This window comes from Asparagus officinalis, chromosome 5, assembly GCF_001876935.1.
Source record: "Asparagus officinalis chromosome 5, Aspof.V1, whole genome shotgun sequence".
In the NCBI taxonomy this organism is placed as follows: domain Eukaryota; kingdom Viridiplantae; phylum Streptophyta; class Magnoliopsida; order Asparagales; family Asparagaceae; genus Asparagus; species Asparagus officinalis.
In genome coordinates, this window is record NC_033798.1 from 120,493,835 (window position 1) to 120,509,307 (window position 15,473).

General features: G+C 44.7%; 1 protein-coding gene across 1 annotated transcript in view; it reads left to right on the forward strand.

Moving 5' to 3' along the window:
• The window catches only part of LOC109842495, a 726-nt gene continuing 63 nt past the window's right edge, over positions 14,811-15,473 (forward strand). The window contains exon 1 of the mRNA XM_020411363.1: positions 14,811-15,467. Coding sequence (XP_020266952.1) covers positions 14,885-15,467 — 583 coding nt within the window. The 5' untranslated portion in view covers positions 14,811-14,884. The remainder of the gene's footprint in view (positions 15,468-15,473) is intronic.

The following is a 15,473-nucleotide window of genomic DNA, read 5'->3' on the forward strand; positions in this document are numbered from 1 at the left end:
CGATCTGCGTTCGGATTCAGAAACGCACTCCTGAGAGTTGCGTTCAGTTTGTGAAACGCACTCCTGAGAGTTGCGTTTTGGTTCTGGGACGCACTCTTGAGAGTTGCGTTCAGCCAGATCAACGCAGGTTTGATGTCTGCGTTTAAATTTTGGAACGCACTCCTGAGAGTTGCGTTTTAGTTCTGGGACGCACTCCTGAGAGTTGCGTTCAGCCAGATCAACGCAGTTTTGAGGTCTGCGTTCTGATGTTGGAACGCGCCTCTGAAGGCTGCGTTCTATCTGGGAAACGCACCCCTGAGGGTTGCGTCTAGCTTGGCCTATGCAGAGCTCATATTGAGGCTCGCAAACGCGGAGTTCGCGTTGATTGGAGGATCGGCTCTGGAGTCGTGCCAAAGTCGAGACTTCTCCTTTAGGGAGGGGACTGTATGAACAGTGCAACCCCCATGGGAGATAGTCTTTAGATGAGTTGGCCACAATTGGAGCTTTAGTCTCCTCGGAAACTTTGTGGATCTTGCGCATAGCCTTGGGGCTAAAGGATCCGGAGGAGAGGGCCTTCTCAAACTTGGCTTGATCGAACTCGATGATCAGAGTTTCAACGGTCATTCCAGTGAGATGAACGTCGGATTGCACCACCACTTCTTCATCAGAGAAGCTAGTCCCCAGCAGAGTCGCCATCTTTTATTTGTTGGAAATTTGCAGTAAAAAGACATTGAAAGAAAAATTGATTTGTATTCTCTCAAAATCGATTACAATTTGGATTCCGATTACAAAAGAGAGGAGAATGAATTTGATTCTCCCCTTTGTTTAATTCTGGGTTCTTCACGGTGGCGATGAGATGCCTCCCTCGAATGCTCGCGTCGAGTTTGCTTCTCGTTGACGATCCGAACGTCTTGATTCACTGGAACGATGTCTTCTCCTCACGATTTGACGCTGTGGAGAACTTGCGTGGCAAGTTTGAAGATAACTCTTGACGAGTTGATAACTCTGAACGAGTTTTAGAAGAACTTGCAGAGCAAGTTTTGAACTCTGATCGAGTTGATAACTCTGACGAGTTTTAACTCTTGAAAAAGAGTTGATTTGAACCGAAAGTTCGGTTAATAAGCCAAGGAAGAAGCTCCTGTTGCTGGTCTCCAAAACTCCTTGTTGCTGCAGAACGCGGCAAGATGCTCGATCAAGGATCCCCAAAAAGTCAGCTCCCCCCCTCCAAAAAAGAGGATCCGAACTCAGTTGAGTTTTGAGGTATTTATAGGGGGTTAAGGGTATAACCGCCCCCTTAAATATCTCCTTAATGAGGGTTTAATGGGGTCTAACTGCTCCCCATAAATCTCTCCATGATAGGGTAGTGATCCCCTAAAATCTTGGGGAGAAAACGGTTCTGGAACCGTTCAAATCGTGCTTGAACGAGTTAAACGCTGAAAACAGCGTTCTGGGCTCGAACTGTGCGTTTCTGGACCTGAAACGCACAGTTGAGGTTGAAAAACGCACAGCTGGGGCTGAAAACGCACAGCTGGAGCTGAAAAACGCACAGCTGGGCTGAAAACGCACAGTTGAGGCTGAAAACGCACAGCTGAGGCTGAAAACGCACAGCTGGGCCTGTAAACGCACAGTTGGCCTGTTTCAGGCTAAAAACGCACAGTTGAGCCCATAAACGCACAGTTGAGCCGTAAACGCACAGTTGGCCTGTAAACGCACAGTTGGCCTGTAAACGCACAGTTGGCCTGTTTCAGGCTAAAAACGCACAGTTGAGCCCATAAACGCACAGTTGAGCCGTAAACGCACAGTTGGCCTGTAAACGCACAGTTGAGCCCATAAACGCACAGTTGAGCCCATAAACGCACAGTTGAGCCCATAAACGCACAGTTGGCCTGTAAACGCACAGTTGAGCCCATAAACGCACAGTTGGCCTGAAAACGCACAGTTGACCTGTTTAAAGGCTGAAAACGCACAGTTTGTGCTGTTTTAGAGATGAACTCTGCGTTTTAGGCTGAAAACGCAGAGTTGTGCCTGTTTAAAGGCTGAAAACGCACAGTTGTGCTGTTTTAAAGATTAACTCTGCGTTTCTAGATTGAAAACGCAGAGTTGAGCCTGTTTAAAGGCTGAAAACGCACAGTTGTGCTGTTTTAAAGATTAACTCTGCGTTTCTAGATTGAAAACGCAGAGTTGAGCCTGTTTAAAGGCTGAAAACGCACAGTTGTGCTGTTTTAGCGATTAACTCTGCGTTTTGATGTTGAAAACGCAGAGTTGAGCATGTGCGCTTTGACTCTGTAATGCAGAGGCGAACCTTAGGCGGGCTTGGCGGGCTTCAGGCTAAGTCCAATGTTCTGATGAAGTCCAGTCTTGCAGACGGACCTCAGAACATAATTTGCTGCGAAGAACAGGTCATAACTTTCAAACCGTAAGTCGGAATTAGACGAATTATATATGAAAATCGGCTATCTCGACGAGACGGGGCCATCCGAACCTAGCCGAAGGCTTCGGTTCGCTTCCTCCGTTTTGCCAAATTCCTTACGGTTTGAGAGATATCTGCATTTTAATATGAAGAGACCGTCAATTTGTAGTCTCTTTTGCTAGAGCTTTGCACAGATCGTCCTCTTGTAATCTTCGTCTTGGCTCCTTGAAAATATGAGAGTCGTCAGGTTGTAACTCCCGATGTTGATTGTGAATGCTGTTGAATTGGGGCCTTCATTAGTTGTTGTGAAGGTCGTCAGATTGTAACCTTCTACGTGAAAGTCCTCAAATTGTAGCCTTCTGGAAGTCGTCAGATTATAACTTCCATCATCGGTGTTTGATGAGGGATTAACTATCTATTGTGATTTTTAGACAGCCTACAGAACCCCCTCCAAAGTTTTCGAAAGTTCGCGGTTGACTGGGACGAATTTTCGGAATACTTTGGATCTCAACTCTGATCTTGGAGCTGTTGATTCCTTGTCACAAAGGAGTTGTTCTCTGCACTCGCTTCGAAAGCAGCTTGGTTGAACGGATTTTCCATGCAGGACCTGTGTGAAGGTATGTGCCATAATCCTGCTTCTGGAATGTGGGGGTGGACCCTGCATTTTGAACTTGAGATGCGGGTTTCACCGTTGCATGTTGAATTTGGAACACAGGTGTGACCTCGGCGTTTGGTTTTTTGCATCGCGGGTCAACATTTTGACTTAAGACATGGAAGTGGCTTCCGTGCATTTTTGACTAAGTCTTTGAGACTTGTCTTTGGCGCATCTGTTTTAAGTCTCGACTCACATCTATTAAGCTGATGGGCCTGCAAATGTGCGTAGGATTTTTGGCAAACCCTCAGCCATCAACGGATTTGATAAGCCTTTACCGACTACCGTTTGAGTCGGGCTAGCATGTGAATCATCTAGGTCCGTTCCACATGTAACGTTGTGCTAAGAGAATGAACTCTCTTAGTCTTGATGCTATGATTTTGAATACATAGACTTTGTCATTTTGACGGGAAAAGACTAACCGGCAACGCGTGTTAGGCGTAGACTTATCTCTATTTAGGGATCGAGATAAAGTCCCCCATGCGTGTGAGGCATGGATTTTGATGTCCTTTTCACGGTAAAAGACTAACCGGCAACGCGTGTTAGGCGTAGACTTATCTCTATTTAGGGATCAAGATAAAGTCCCCCATGCGTGTGAGGCATGGATTTTGATGTCCTTTTCACGGTAAAAGACTAACCGGCAACGTGTGTTAGACATTGACTTATCCCTACTTAGGATTCAGGATAAAATTCCCCATGCGTGTAAGGCATGGATTTTGGCGTTATTAATAACGACCTGCTACGATATTGAATACGTAGGCTTTGCTATTATTGCGGGAATAGGCTACCCGGCAGCATGTGTTAGATGCAGACTTATCTCTAATTAGGGATCGAGATAAAGTCCCCCATGCGTGAAGGCATGGATTTTTGGTGTCATTTCTTCCTGTGTAGCTTGAAACACCGAAAGAATTAACAAGTTCATTGGGGGGTTGACTGTTAGAGGTGTTATGTTAACATAACAGTATTTTACGGACCTATCGCTCTATTGAAGAGAGTCGATAAGTTGATTTGGTCGTCAGAGGTGTGGTGTTAACTTGACGAGTTTGTGGACCTATCGCTCCATTGAAGAGAGTCGATAAGCGGATTTTGTCAGAGGTGTAGTGTTAACGTGACAAGAAAGATATTGCTATGGAAGCAATTTTGAGAACTTATCGCTCAATTGGAGAGAGTCGATAAGTTGATTTGGTCGTCAGAGGTGTGGTGTTAACTTGACGAGTTTGTGGACCTATCGCTCTATTGAAGAGAGTCGATAAGTGGATTTTGTCAGAGGTGTAGTGTTAACGTGACAAGAAAGATATTGCTATGGAAGCAATTTTGAGAACTTATCGCTCTATTGGAAAGAGTCGATAAGTTGATTTTGTCAGAGGTGTAGTGTTAACGTGACAGGATTTGTGTTGCAATTGGAGCAACTTTGGGGACTTATCATCCTATTGACGAGGATTGATAAGTGGGTTTTGTCAGAGGTGTATTGTTAACGTGACAAGAATTTGGAGTGATGCAAACTGAATGCATACTCTGTGGGGATGATGATCGTCAGAAGTGTAATGTTAACTCGACGATGTGAAAGATTCGTTACTCTTAATCCAGTGGATTCCAAGTAACCAACCCCCAGTCTTGATGAAGACTTAGCAGGGGAATAAAAAAGAGGTAGACAAGGCACATAGCCTAGTGGGGCACTATCCATAAAGTCGGAATAGAGGCACATCACCTGGTAGGCCATTATCTGATGAGTTTGACTATCAGAGGTAACTGTTAACATGATAGTTGTTGGACCCGCCATCCTACTGAAGAGGATTAGCTTCAGTGGCCGTAGTACCTTTCCCTTCTGACTGGGAAGAGTAAGCCTGGTCCAGTTGCTCAGGAGAAGATTGGGCTTGGTCTGATTGCTCAGGTTGATCCTGCCTACTTGGTTCTTCAGCTTTGATCCTGGCAATAATTTTTTGAGCATGCTCGCCTTGAGAGATTAGTTGTCTCCAGGAACGGCATTCTACAACTCCTATTCGAGCTAGGAGGTCGGTTTGTAAGTTGTGTCGACAGGTTTGTACTAGGGTAGACTATGTCATACCTGTCAGACAACGCAAGGCCATATTTCGAAACCTTTTGACGAAGGCTTTGACTGATTCCCTCTTCTTCTGCTTAGTAGAGAGAAGGGTATGGATGGAGACTTCTGTATCCTCTTCAAAGAATCTTGACAGGAAGAGTCTCTCTAGATCCGCCCACTTTTGGATACAGCCCGCAGGCAGTTTCCTGAACCATTCAAAGGCAATTCCCTTGAGGGTGCCAATGAACAATCGAGCCAGTATGGCATCGTTCGATATTATATTTCCAGTCTGTGACTTGAAATGATAAATATGTTGGTTCGGTGATCCCGTGCCGTCAAAAGTTTGTAGCGTCGGGACCTCGAACTTTGGAGGATAAGGGGATGCATCCCATTCGGCAGGATAGGGTCTGATAACTCCCTCATCTTGGAGCTCGCTTCTGTTAGCAATGGCTTTAAGGCGGGCTTCCAATTCTTCCATTTTGGCAGACTGAAGATTCTGCTCGTTCTCAGATTCCAGTTTGTGGGCTTCTTGGTCAGAAGCTGTATCATCAACCACTTTTCCCTTCCCTTTGCTTGTGTGAGGTCGGGATGAAGACGCTTTTCCTCTCCGGGAAGATTCTTGCCTAAGCGGCGAATCTGTCTCTTGAGATTTGGCCTTGTCTGCGACGATTTGAGTCAACATGGCCATGAGTTCATTGATGGCCTCCTGCTGAGATTTGAGCATGGCTTCCTGTTCATCAAGTCTCTTTGAAAGGTCTTCCGAATGTTCTGCCATGTGGACGAAGCTCTCATGCCCAACGAAAGAGCTTGATGATTGGGACTCCGCAATGGCTGAGTGTTCGTCATCGGAATTAGTTCCTCTGGCTAAACTCTGATAGTTGATAGGAGGAATGGCTCCTGTTCGAGTCCGAGTACGTTGGTAGATTCCTTCAAACTCGTTAGTGATTTCTCTGACGCTTGGAGAACGATCTGTCTCTGACTCGTCAGAACTAAGGGTTGATGATCTCCCTCTACCAACCATGTTAGAAGTGACTCTAAGGTATTTATCCTCTAAAGTCTTCTTCCTGTGAGGATGTCGTCGATTATTGAGCAAAACGACATTCGTCGGTCGGTTGAACATCGACAGCAATTCCCGCAAGTCAGAGACTTGGGATGAACCTCTCACAGAGCGTGAGGGTAAAGATGGAACCCCCTGTCCATTAAAGGATGAGACTGGCTCCTGGTGAACATGGATCTTGAGTCCACGTTGATCTTTTTGAACACGACAAATCTCATCGTGTTCTGAAGAAGAAACACGAGGGTCGTGTTCTGTTTTACTAACGCTAGACCGAAGTCTGCGTTTTGTTGATGAAACGCACCTTTGCCGGTTGCGTTTTTGTTGGTTAACGCAGTTTGTAAGTCTGCGTTTTGGATCTTGAACGCACTCCTGAGAGTTGCGTTTTGGTTCTGAAACGCACTCCTGAGAGTTGCATTCCGCCAAATCAACGCAGTTTTGAAGGCTGCGTTTTGATTGCACAACGCACCACTGAGGGCTGCGTTTGGCATAAACTGAGCCCACTCCTTTAGAGGTAGGGCTGCTCGAGTAATCTCGGCGACTAAAGGAGAGGGTTTCCTTTGGCATAGGAGCAACCTTTGGAGCTTTAGTCTCCTTGGCACCTCTCACAGAGCGTGAGGGTAGAGATGGAACCCCCTGTCCGTTAAAGGATGGGACTGGTTCTTGGTAAACATGAATTTTAAATCCATGTTGATCATTTTGAACACGACGAATCACATCGTGTTCCAAAGAAGGAACACGAGGGTCGTGTTTAGCTTGATTAACGCAAGACCAAAGTCTGCGTTTTGCTAGTGAAACGCAGTCCTGCGATCTGCGTTCGGATTCAGAAACGCACTCCTGAGAGTTGCGTTCAGTTTGTGAAACGCACTCCTGAGAGTTGCGTTTTGGTTCTGGGACGCACTCTTGAGAGTTGCGTTCAGCCAGATCAACGCAGGTTTGATGTCTGCGTTTAAATTTTGGAACGCACTCCTGAGAGTTGCGTTTTAGTTCTGGGACGCACTCCTGAGAGTTGCGTTCAGCCAGATCAACGCAGTTTTGAGGTCTGCGTTCTGATGTTGGAACGCGCCTCTGAAGGCTGCGTTCTATCTGGGAAACGCACCCCTGAGGGTTGCGTCTAGCTTGGCCTATGCAGAGCTCATATTGAGGCTCGCAAACGCGGAGTTCGCGTTGATTGGAGGATCGGCTCTGGAGTCGTGCCAAAGTCGAGACTTCTCCTTTAGGGAGGGGACTGTATGAACAGTGCAACCCCCATGGGAGATAGTCTTTAGATGAGTTGGCCACAATTGGAGCTTTAGTCTCCTCGGAAACTTTGTGGATCTTGCGCATAGCCTTGGGGCTAAAGGATCCGGAGGAGAGGGCCTTCTCAAACTTGGCTTGATCGAACTCGATGATCAGAGTTTCAACGGTCGTTCCAATGAGATGAACGTCGGATTGCGCCACCACTTCTTCGTCAGAAAAGTTGTTCCCCAGCGGAGTCGCCATCTTTTGTTTGTTGGAAATTTAAAGTAAAAAGACAATGAAAGAAAAATTGACTTGTATTCCTCTCAAAATCGATTACAATTTGGATTCCGATTACAAAAGAGAGGAGAATGAATTTGATTCTCCCCTTTGTTTAATTCTGGGTTCTTCACGGTGGCGATGAGATGCCTCCCTCGAATGCTCGCGTCGAGTTTGCTTCTCGTTGACGATCCGAACGTCTTGATTCACTGGAACGATGTCTTCTCCTCACGATTTGACGCTGTGGAGAACTTGCGTGGCAAGTTTGAAGATAACTCTTGACGAGTTGATAACTCTGAACGAGTTTTAGAAGAACTCGTAGAGTAAGTTTTGAACTCTGATCGAGTTGATAACTCTGACGAGTTTTAGAAGAACTTGCAGAGCAAGTTTTGAACTCTGATCGAGTTGATAACTCTGAACGAGTTTGAACTCTTGAAAAAGAGTTGATTTGAACCGAAAGTTCGGTTAATAAGCCAAGGAAGAAGCTCCTGTTGCTGGTCTCCAAAACTCCTTGTTGCTGCAGAACGCGGCAAGATGCTCGATCAAGGATCCCCAAAAAGTCAGCTCCCCCCCTCCAAAAAAGAGGATCCGAACTCAGTTGAGTTTTGAGGTATTTATAGGGGGTTAAGGGTATAACCGCCCCCTTAAATATCTCCTTAATGAGGGTTTAATGGGGTCTAACTGCTCCCCATAAATCTCTCCATGATAGGGTAGTGATCCCCTAAAATCTTGGGGAGAAAACGGTTCTGGAACCGTTCAAATCGTGCTTGAACGAGTTAACATACTGAGGAGAATAGTATGGCTAGCCCGATTCAAACGGTAATCGGTAAAGGCACATCAAACCCGTTGATAGCTGAGGATTTGCTAAAAATCCTGAGAGAAATCGAAGGCACTTGCTTCGCCAACAATTTCTTCATTCAAAGCAACTCATCATACTGAGGAGAATAGTATGGCTAGCCCGATTCAAACGGTAATCGGTAAAGGCACATCAAACCCGTTGATAGCTGAGGATTTGCTAAAAATCCTAAGAGAAATCGAAGGCACTTGCTTCGCCAACAATTTCTTCATTCAAAGTATTCCAGACCACACGCAAGCCAGTTTAGGTCTGAAAACTTTGAAGGGGGTCTTGTAGACGGTAAAAAATACCTCTATGGGTCTACAGGAAATTTGCCTACGAGAAGAGTTCGCACGCCCAGTTCTCTGGCACGGACCTAAACCGCGTAGACGTCGACTGTACTCAAGTCCAGGTTCGCCTAACGGTCGACTCGCCAGCATGAGTCAGGGTCGATCAGGATGGCGGAAATTCGCTCTTCGCTCAACTCGCCTGCCCGAGTTCGGAGTCGAATCCGCCAGCAAGCCCCAAAACCGTCAGTACAGCTGGGTATCCACTACCCCACGTGCTGAGATGGACCTTCCCATCTCTCTCGACCCGAAGGGAGAGAGAGCACAGTACCCCAGGACCGTCAAACGGCCGCTCGCAGTGCGCACAGCGCGAAGGGACTGGACAGGTGTCGAGTCAACCTGAGCATTCATAAATGCGACTCACCTCGGCTGTCTGAGCCGAGAGCTGGATCCGCCGGCACTCGGCAAGCTGGCTAGACCCACTCGAGTACTGTGTACCTACTTCACCGCCTCTCCTGGCCGGAAAGGAGAAAGCATCGTGCTCAAAGCACACCGGGCGGTCACGCACAGTACAAGTGATCGGACAGACACTTCATCGATCTGCGAACTCATAAATGCGGTTCATTAATGTTGGTCAAATCCACTCGGATAGCAGTCGGTTGTTGCCTCACATACTAGAATGGGCCTTCCCATCGTAGGTGACAGGACATAGAACACAATCCCTGGAATGACCGTTCATGGTATCGAGGAACGGCGAGACGTCTCTGAAGAGGATGTGGTCACATCCCACAATTCAAGGAGAAGTCAAGCTGTCCTTCTTTCATTTAAAAACCCCTTCCAGCACGATGGAAGGGAGGTCGCAAAACTTGGAGGAAAAAAGAGTTGAGACAAGCTGTTAGCAAATCCTTGCATTACAGCACTGCTGCCTAGTTCCGAGCTCCGATCGCCGACGAACTAAGCAGACCCGAGCTCCATTGCCCCGAGCTTCTACTGCGAACTGAAGCTCTCCAGCAACCTCATTCAAACGGTCCAAGGGAAGCAGACTCGACCCGAGCATCGAGCGAAGCGTCCTATAGCCACCTAAAGTCCCCACACAAAAATAAAGAGGGCCTTCCCTCTGCTTCTGTTGTAAACATTTGATTTGTTAGTTTGTAATAAGCTTTCTTATAAATACAAACGAAACTCCTTTCTTCGGAAGAATCAAATTTTTACCCTACAGCTATAAAGTAACCTTAGCGGATTCTCGCTTGAAGGTCACATCGGGGTCCATGATTGTGATGAAGGGCGTCAGAAGGAGCAATTTGTATTATTTGCTCGGAAGCACAGAGATTGATAGGGAGATGACGACTTCATCAGATTCGGCTAGACTGTGGCCCGTGCATAGGTTGTTGAGGAGTGCTTTGACCTGCAGTTTGAAGTCCTGTGAACCCATTGGTATGAGCGAGAAGACCGAGATGGAGTTTGGCACTTCTATCCATCATTCGAGGGGTCTTCTGAGGGGTGTTCATTCAGGCATTCGGGAGCCTTCCAAGGGAGCATCATTGAGAGGTAATAGGTATGTAGTTTCCGCAGTTGGGGATTGCTCTAGGCATTGGTGGGTTGCAACCAAGTCCCGTTGGTGTGAAGTCCTAGAAGCCCGCAACAAATGGAGGAAGTGTATTGGCAGAAAGGTGAAGGTACTTCAGTCTGATGTTAGAAGGAGGTACAAGAGGGACCTATATCTGTATTTGTGCCGAGCTCACGGCAATAGGAGACACTTCATTGGTGTGGAAATTTTGAGGCGACGAGGCGAGATGGCAGATTCGGGCAGCTGTTCCTTTCTGGAGGAGGATCGGCGTTTGATGTCGAGCAATGGCATTGGTGTGCAGGCTACGACATGTTTGGGCTGTCTTATGTATAGGTTGCCAACTGCTGCATGTAGAGATTTTGGATCTGGTGGAACTGCTTCAGAATTTGGGTTGCGTCGGATGTTTGGCTACCCAGCACTTGGTCACATCGTGGATGTGAGATTTGATCTGATAGCACATTTGGGATTCAGAGGCGTGTTTGATTATCAGGTATTGGCGACTGACTTTGTTCTGAGCAGGTATGTCACGTTTAACTCTCGGCAGGTAGAGAGTGGTGATCAGATCTTTGGGACATCGCAGCGGGTGGAGAGTGATGCTACTCCACGTTGGGTGGAGACTCCAGATCATACTGTATCATTTGGGATTCCAGCTGAGGTGACACAGATTGGGGATCATTTGGATTTGGATGCAGATGATGAGTTGGATTCGATTGCAGCTGATGGACTTAATTTGGATACGGCCATTGGTTCACCTCAGATGGAGGTGTTTGATTTGTCTCAATTTGGAGCTATTGGGAGTGCTATCAGTTGCAGATCGTTTAGTGATATTGAAGAAGAGTTGCAGACTTTTCTATTTGTTTGAGGGCCTTTGGAGGCCATTTGGGTGAACTACGTGAAGGCTTGATTCCTTAGGCAAGAGGATACGTAGGCAGTCTTTATGATGCAGCCGATTTGGTGAGCGACATCGACATTTGGAGTGAGTGTTCGCACTCCCATTTGGGTCTCAGCAAGTGAGGCATTTGGTGTAGTCGGTGTAGGCTCAGTTTGATTTGGTGAGTAGACACTGTTGTTTTGGGTGAGTGTTCGCATTCCCGTTTGGGTCTCGACTTGTTGTGGATGGAGTCCGTTGTCATGAGTCTGTTGCCGTGGCGTACTGGATGCAACAAGTGAGGCATTTGTTTTGCTTGGTGTCGGCTCAGTTTTGTGAAAACTTCGCCGAGGTGGAGAATTGTGAACACACGTGATGTGGGGGCCACTAGCATGAATAGATAGCAGCACATTCAAAGCAAAAACCGGACGCAGACCAAGGCCCACCCGTTTGTCCTTTGTATAAATGTATGAACCTAGGGTTTTGTGAAAGTTGTGCTAAGGAGGCTGTGGGTGCTTTTGTGCGGCTGAAAAAAAAAACAGAGCAAGCACGCAAGGGGGCAGTGCAAGGCTTGATTTGTTTGGCGGCTGCGGGGTGCAAGAACAAAGCGCGTGCAAGGAGCTTTGGCGGCTGAGTATTTTCTTGTGCGAAGGAGATTTTGTGTAGTCCCTTTTAGGGTTTTTTGCATCCTTTTGTAGAGAGATATTTGTGAGGGATTTGAGAGTTTGTTTGAGAGGGTTTAGATTGAGTGATTATAAACCCCAGTTATATCTCTCCCTCTAATAGTAGATCTCCCCCTCCTTGCCCCGTGGACGTAGGCTATTTGCCGAACGTAGATCTCCCCCTCCTTGCCCCGTGGACGTAGGCTATTTGCCGAACCACGTAAAAAGTTGTGTTCTTGTCGTGATTTGTAATAGCTTGTAGGATCCCTCGACAGGTCAGTCCTAGAACTGATGAGAGGAAGAGCCGATATCTCACTTGGTTGAGATATCCGCTTCAGATTCTTGTTTCCTTGGTGAGACGGGAATTCTTATCGATCTAATCTCTCTTGTTGTGCTGCCGAAGTGCTGCCGAAATTTCCGCTGCGCACAACATTTGGTGCCCTAGAGGTAACTTTGTATCTTTCTCTTGTGATTTAATTATCAAGTTCAGGTGCAATTTGGAGGGATTGTACTCTTGATTCATAGTAAAATATTTCTCTCTGGATTGTCCCGTAGACGTAGGTACGATTTGCCGAACCACGTTAAATTTTGGTATTTGCTTGCTTGTGATATTTTCATTGGTACCATTCTTCGTTTAGTGTTTAATTCCGCAGATTAATCTTCATAAAATCTCTAACATTTAAGTCCACCTTTACTTTTGTTTGTTCAAAGAAACAAAAGTAGGATGACTGCCCTTAAATTGCTTTCAGTCAAAATTGTTTAATTTATAAAGTTGCAGATTTTGAGATATAGGCTAATAATGTATATGTATGAAGCAAACACTAATACAACACACTTCATCTTAACTTTTTACCTCTAAAAAAACTCAATTTTCTATTTCCTGTGGAAATTTAGAACCAAGAGATAAATAAAATATACTTTATAATTGAAAATAAGGGATTTGGACATGAGATACTCCTAAAATCCTGAGCATTTGAAAAGATTTATATCAGTGCTTAATTAATGAATTTGATACCATATGAAGGACCACTTCACTCAAAAACACAACATTTAGAGTATGAGCTAATTACTAATGTATGAAAAGATTACAGTAGTACTTAATTAATGATTTTAATGCTATATCATCACTCTTTATCTTTTCAAAAGTAAGGTGAGAAAAAAGAATGGTCCAAAAGTTACAAATATGCTTCTGCCCTAGAACATTGATAACCAATGATCTAGGACCTATAAATTAGTCAGTAAAACTCTCAGCATCAATTTCAGTGTGGATGATTTGCTCCCTATTCTTTTTTCCTTTTCCTTTTCCTTTTGCAAACAGGAAAACTAGAACAAGCATCTGAAGGAAGAAGACAAAATGATCAAACAAATTACTTTTATTTCTTATCCTTAGAGGGATAAATACAATCCTAAATCTGATTATTGCTTATTATATACTTAGTCAGATTCCAATTTCCAAGGCAACAAGTGAGAGGTAGTTATCAAGAGAATCTGAATGTTACAGTAAACCAATATCGTCTCGGACTGCTTTGGACATTTTGTAATTTTATTTTGAGTTCAAAGATTGGAAAACTGGGGGAGAAAAGAAATTAAAGAACTGTGATGTGTCTCTATCATGTGATGGTGTATACCTCTAGTACTACTGCTAAAGTGCTTAGGGTTCCCCAACTGTTTCTTCCTTTGCTTTGTTTCTCCTTTTGTCATAGAGATTCTCTAAAAATATGCTAATGTCAGAGGAACCCACTCTCCTTCCCCCTCCTCTCCCTGGTTCAAAATTTCCATGGTTAAACCTTATGCAAACATTCAATAACTTTCACAAAGAAAGTCTCCTTTCAATCCTCAATCAAAGTCGATAATTAACGGTCCCTAAGTTGAAATATGTTTTTCATATATTTGTACACAATTAATTGGGACAACTTGATCTTCAAAATGTAGTTGGATTTGGAATTAATAATTAGTAAGATAATATCAAAATCAATGAGCCTAAATACAAATTTGATGCCCCTAATTAGTTGGTAATTTAAGTTTGTTTCTCTTACTTAGAAGCCTTTAAAAAGTTATATACCAAAACTCAAGACTATACTAACAGTATATGTGATCAAATTCTTGACGACAAGGGTGTAGGTGTACACATTTTGTAGCTTTTAAAGGGTAGAATACGTAGTAATATTTTTGAAGGGTGATTAAATAAGCAAAATGTCAGCATACATTAATTGTAAGATGATGTACACACAACAAGCCATATTGCAGCTAAATTCTGATTTTTAGAGATAGACAGCAAAATTCTGATCTTATTGCAGCTAATGTGGCTAGATACACTCTCCTTTGGGCATGTGCTCATGACGACAGGTTGGCTAAAAGGATCCGAAGGGCAACAATCAAGTTGCAGTTTGATGAAATAGCGAAGAAGAAAGCAGCAGTTGAGGTAGGAGACAACTTCTCCGCAGATTAGTCCACTTGCTGGCTTGGTCTTCCTTCTGGTCTTTCTTTTGGGAAGTTATCCTGAGGAGTAGCTTCCACCTCAAACTCTTTTTAGTCTATAAACTTCCTCGTAACTTAATCGTTTACTGGTGATGTGAGACCTTTTAAGTTAACCTAGCCTAGGTTGGTGACTCTCATGTTTTTTTCTTTTTATCTTCTACTTTGCCTCCTTTTGATGAGTTAGGAATGTACATTCAATGTATGGTTTTTTTCATAAATATATATATAATGAGCAGGAAAGCTTTTCATGCTTCTTCAGCTCAAAATAAAAACAAGCCATATACCTTTTTGGAAACTTATTATCACCTTAATTAATTGTATTACAAATGGATGTACAAACTTAAACACTACTAATAATGAGGAGTGACAAGCTAGAGGGAAACCTCAAAATTTGAAACTCAAAAGCCATGACACAAATTAGATACAGAATCCAAAATTTTCTTTTACCACCAAAGGGCAATCTTGTCATTGCATCGGCCAAACGTTGGCAATGATGCAGCCTTAACAAGTCTATAAATCCCTAGAGGGTCAACCACACCAACGTGCTCAACCTCATGGCTCACCAACTCCACACAAACTCCCTCCCCACTCTTCATGCCTCCTCCATGTACCCTGCATCCCAAATCCCCTCCACCTCTCTCAAGCTCAAAACCTTAGTCCAATCCTACATCTTTCAACAAGTCGGTCGCCGTGTCATTCGAGCCCTTGCCTATGCTAAGTCCCTCTTTGACCTCCTCAACACAAAGGTCGTTGATGATAACAACAAAGGATATAAAGTTGAGCTAGAAAGGAGGAAGAAGAGGAGGAGGAGGCGGAAGGAGATTTCTCATGTCATTAAGATGTGTTGCATTATGTCCTCGTCCCACGTGACGCCCATGTCGGAGCCCGAGAGTCAAGCGTGCTATGACTCTAGTCGGAATTCGGTGGTTTTGAATGATCGAACCGGAGGCACTGATGACATGGATGGATATCTTCAATGGCTTGAAGAGAAGGAGCATGGCAATGATGATGAAGATGATGGCGCGAGTGAGAATAATATCGATCAGCTCGCGGAGAAGTTTATAGAGAAATGCCATGAGAAGTTTAGGTTAGAGAAGCAAGAGTCGTACAGGAGGTATCAAGAGATGCTTGCTAGAAGCCTTT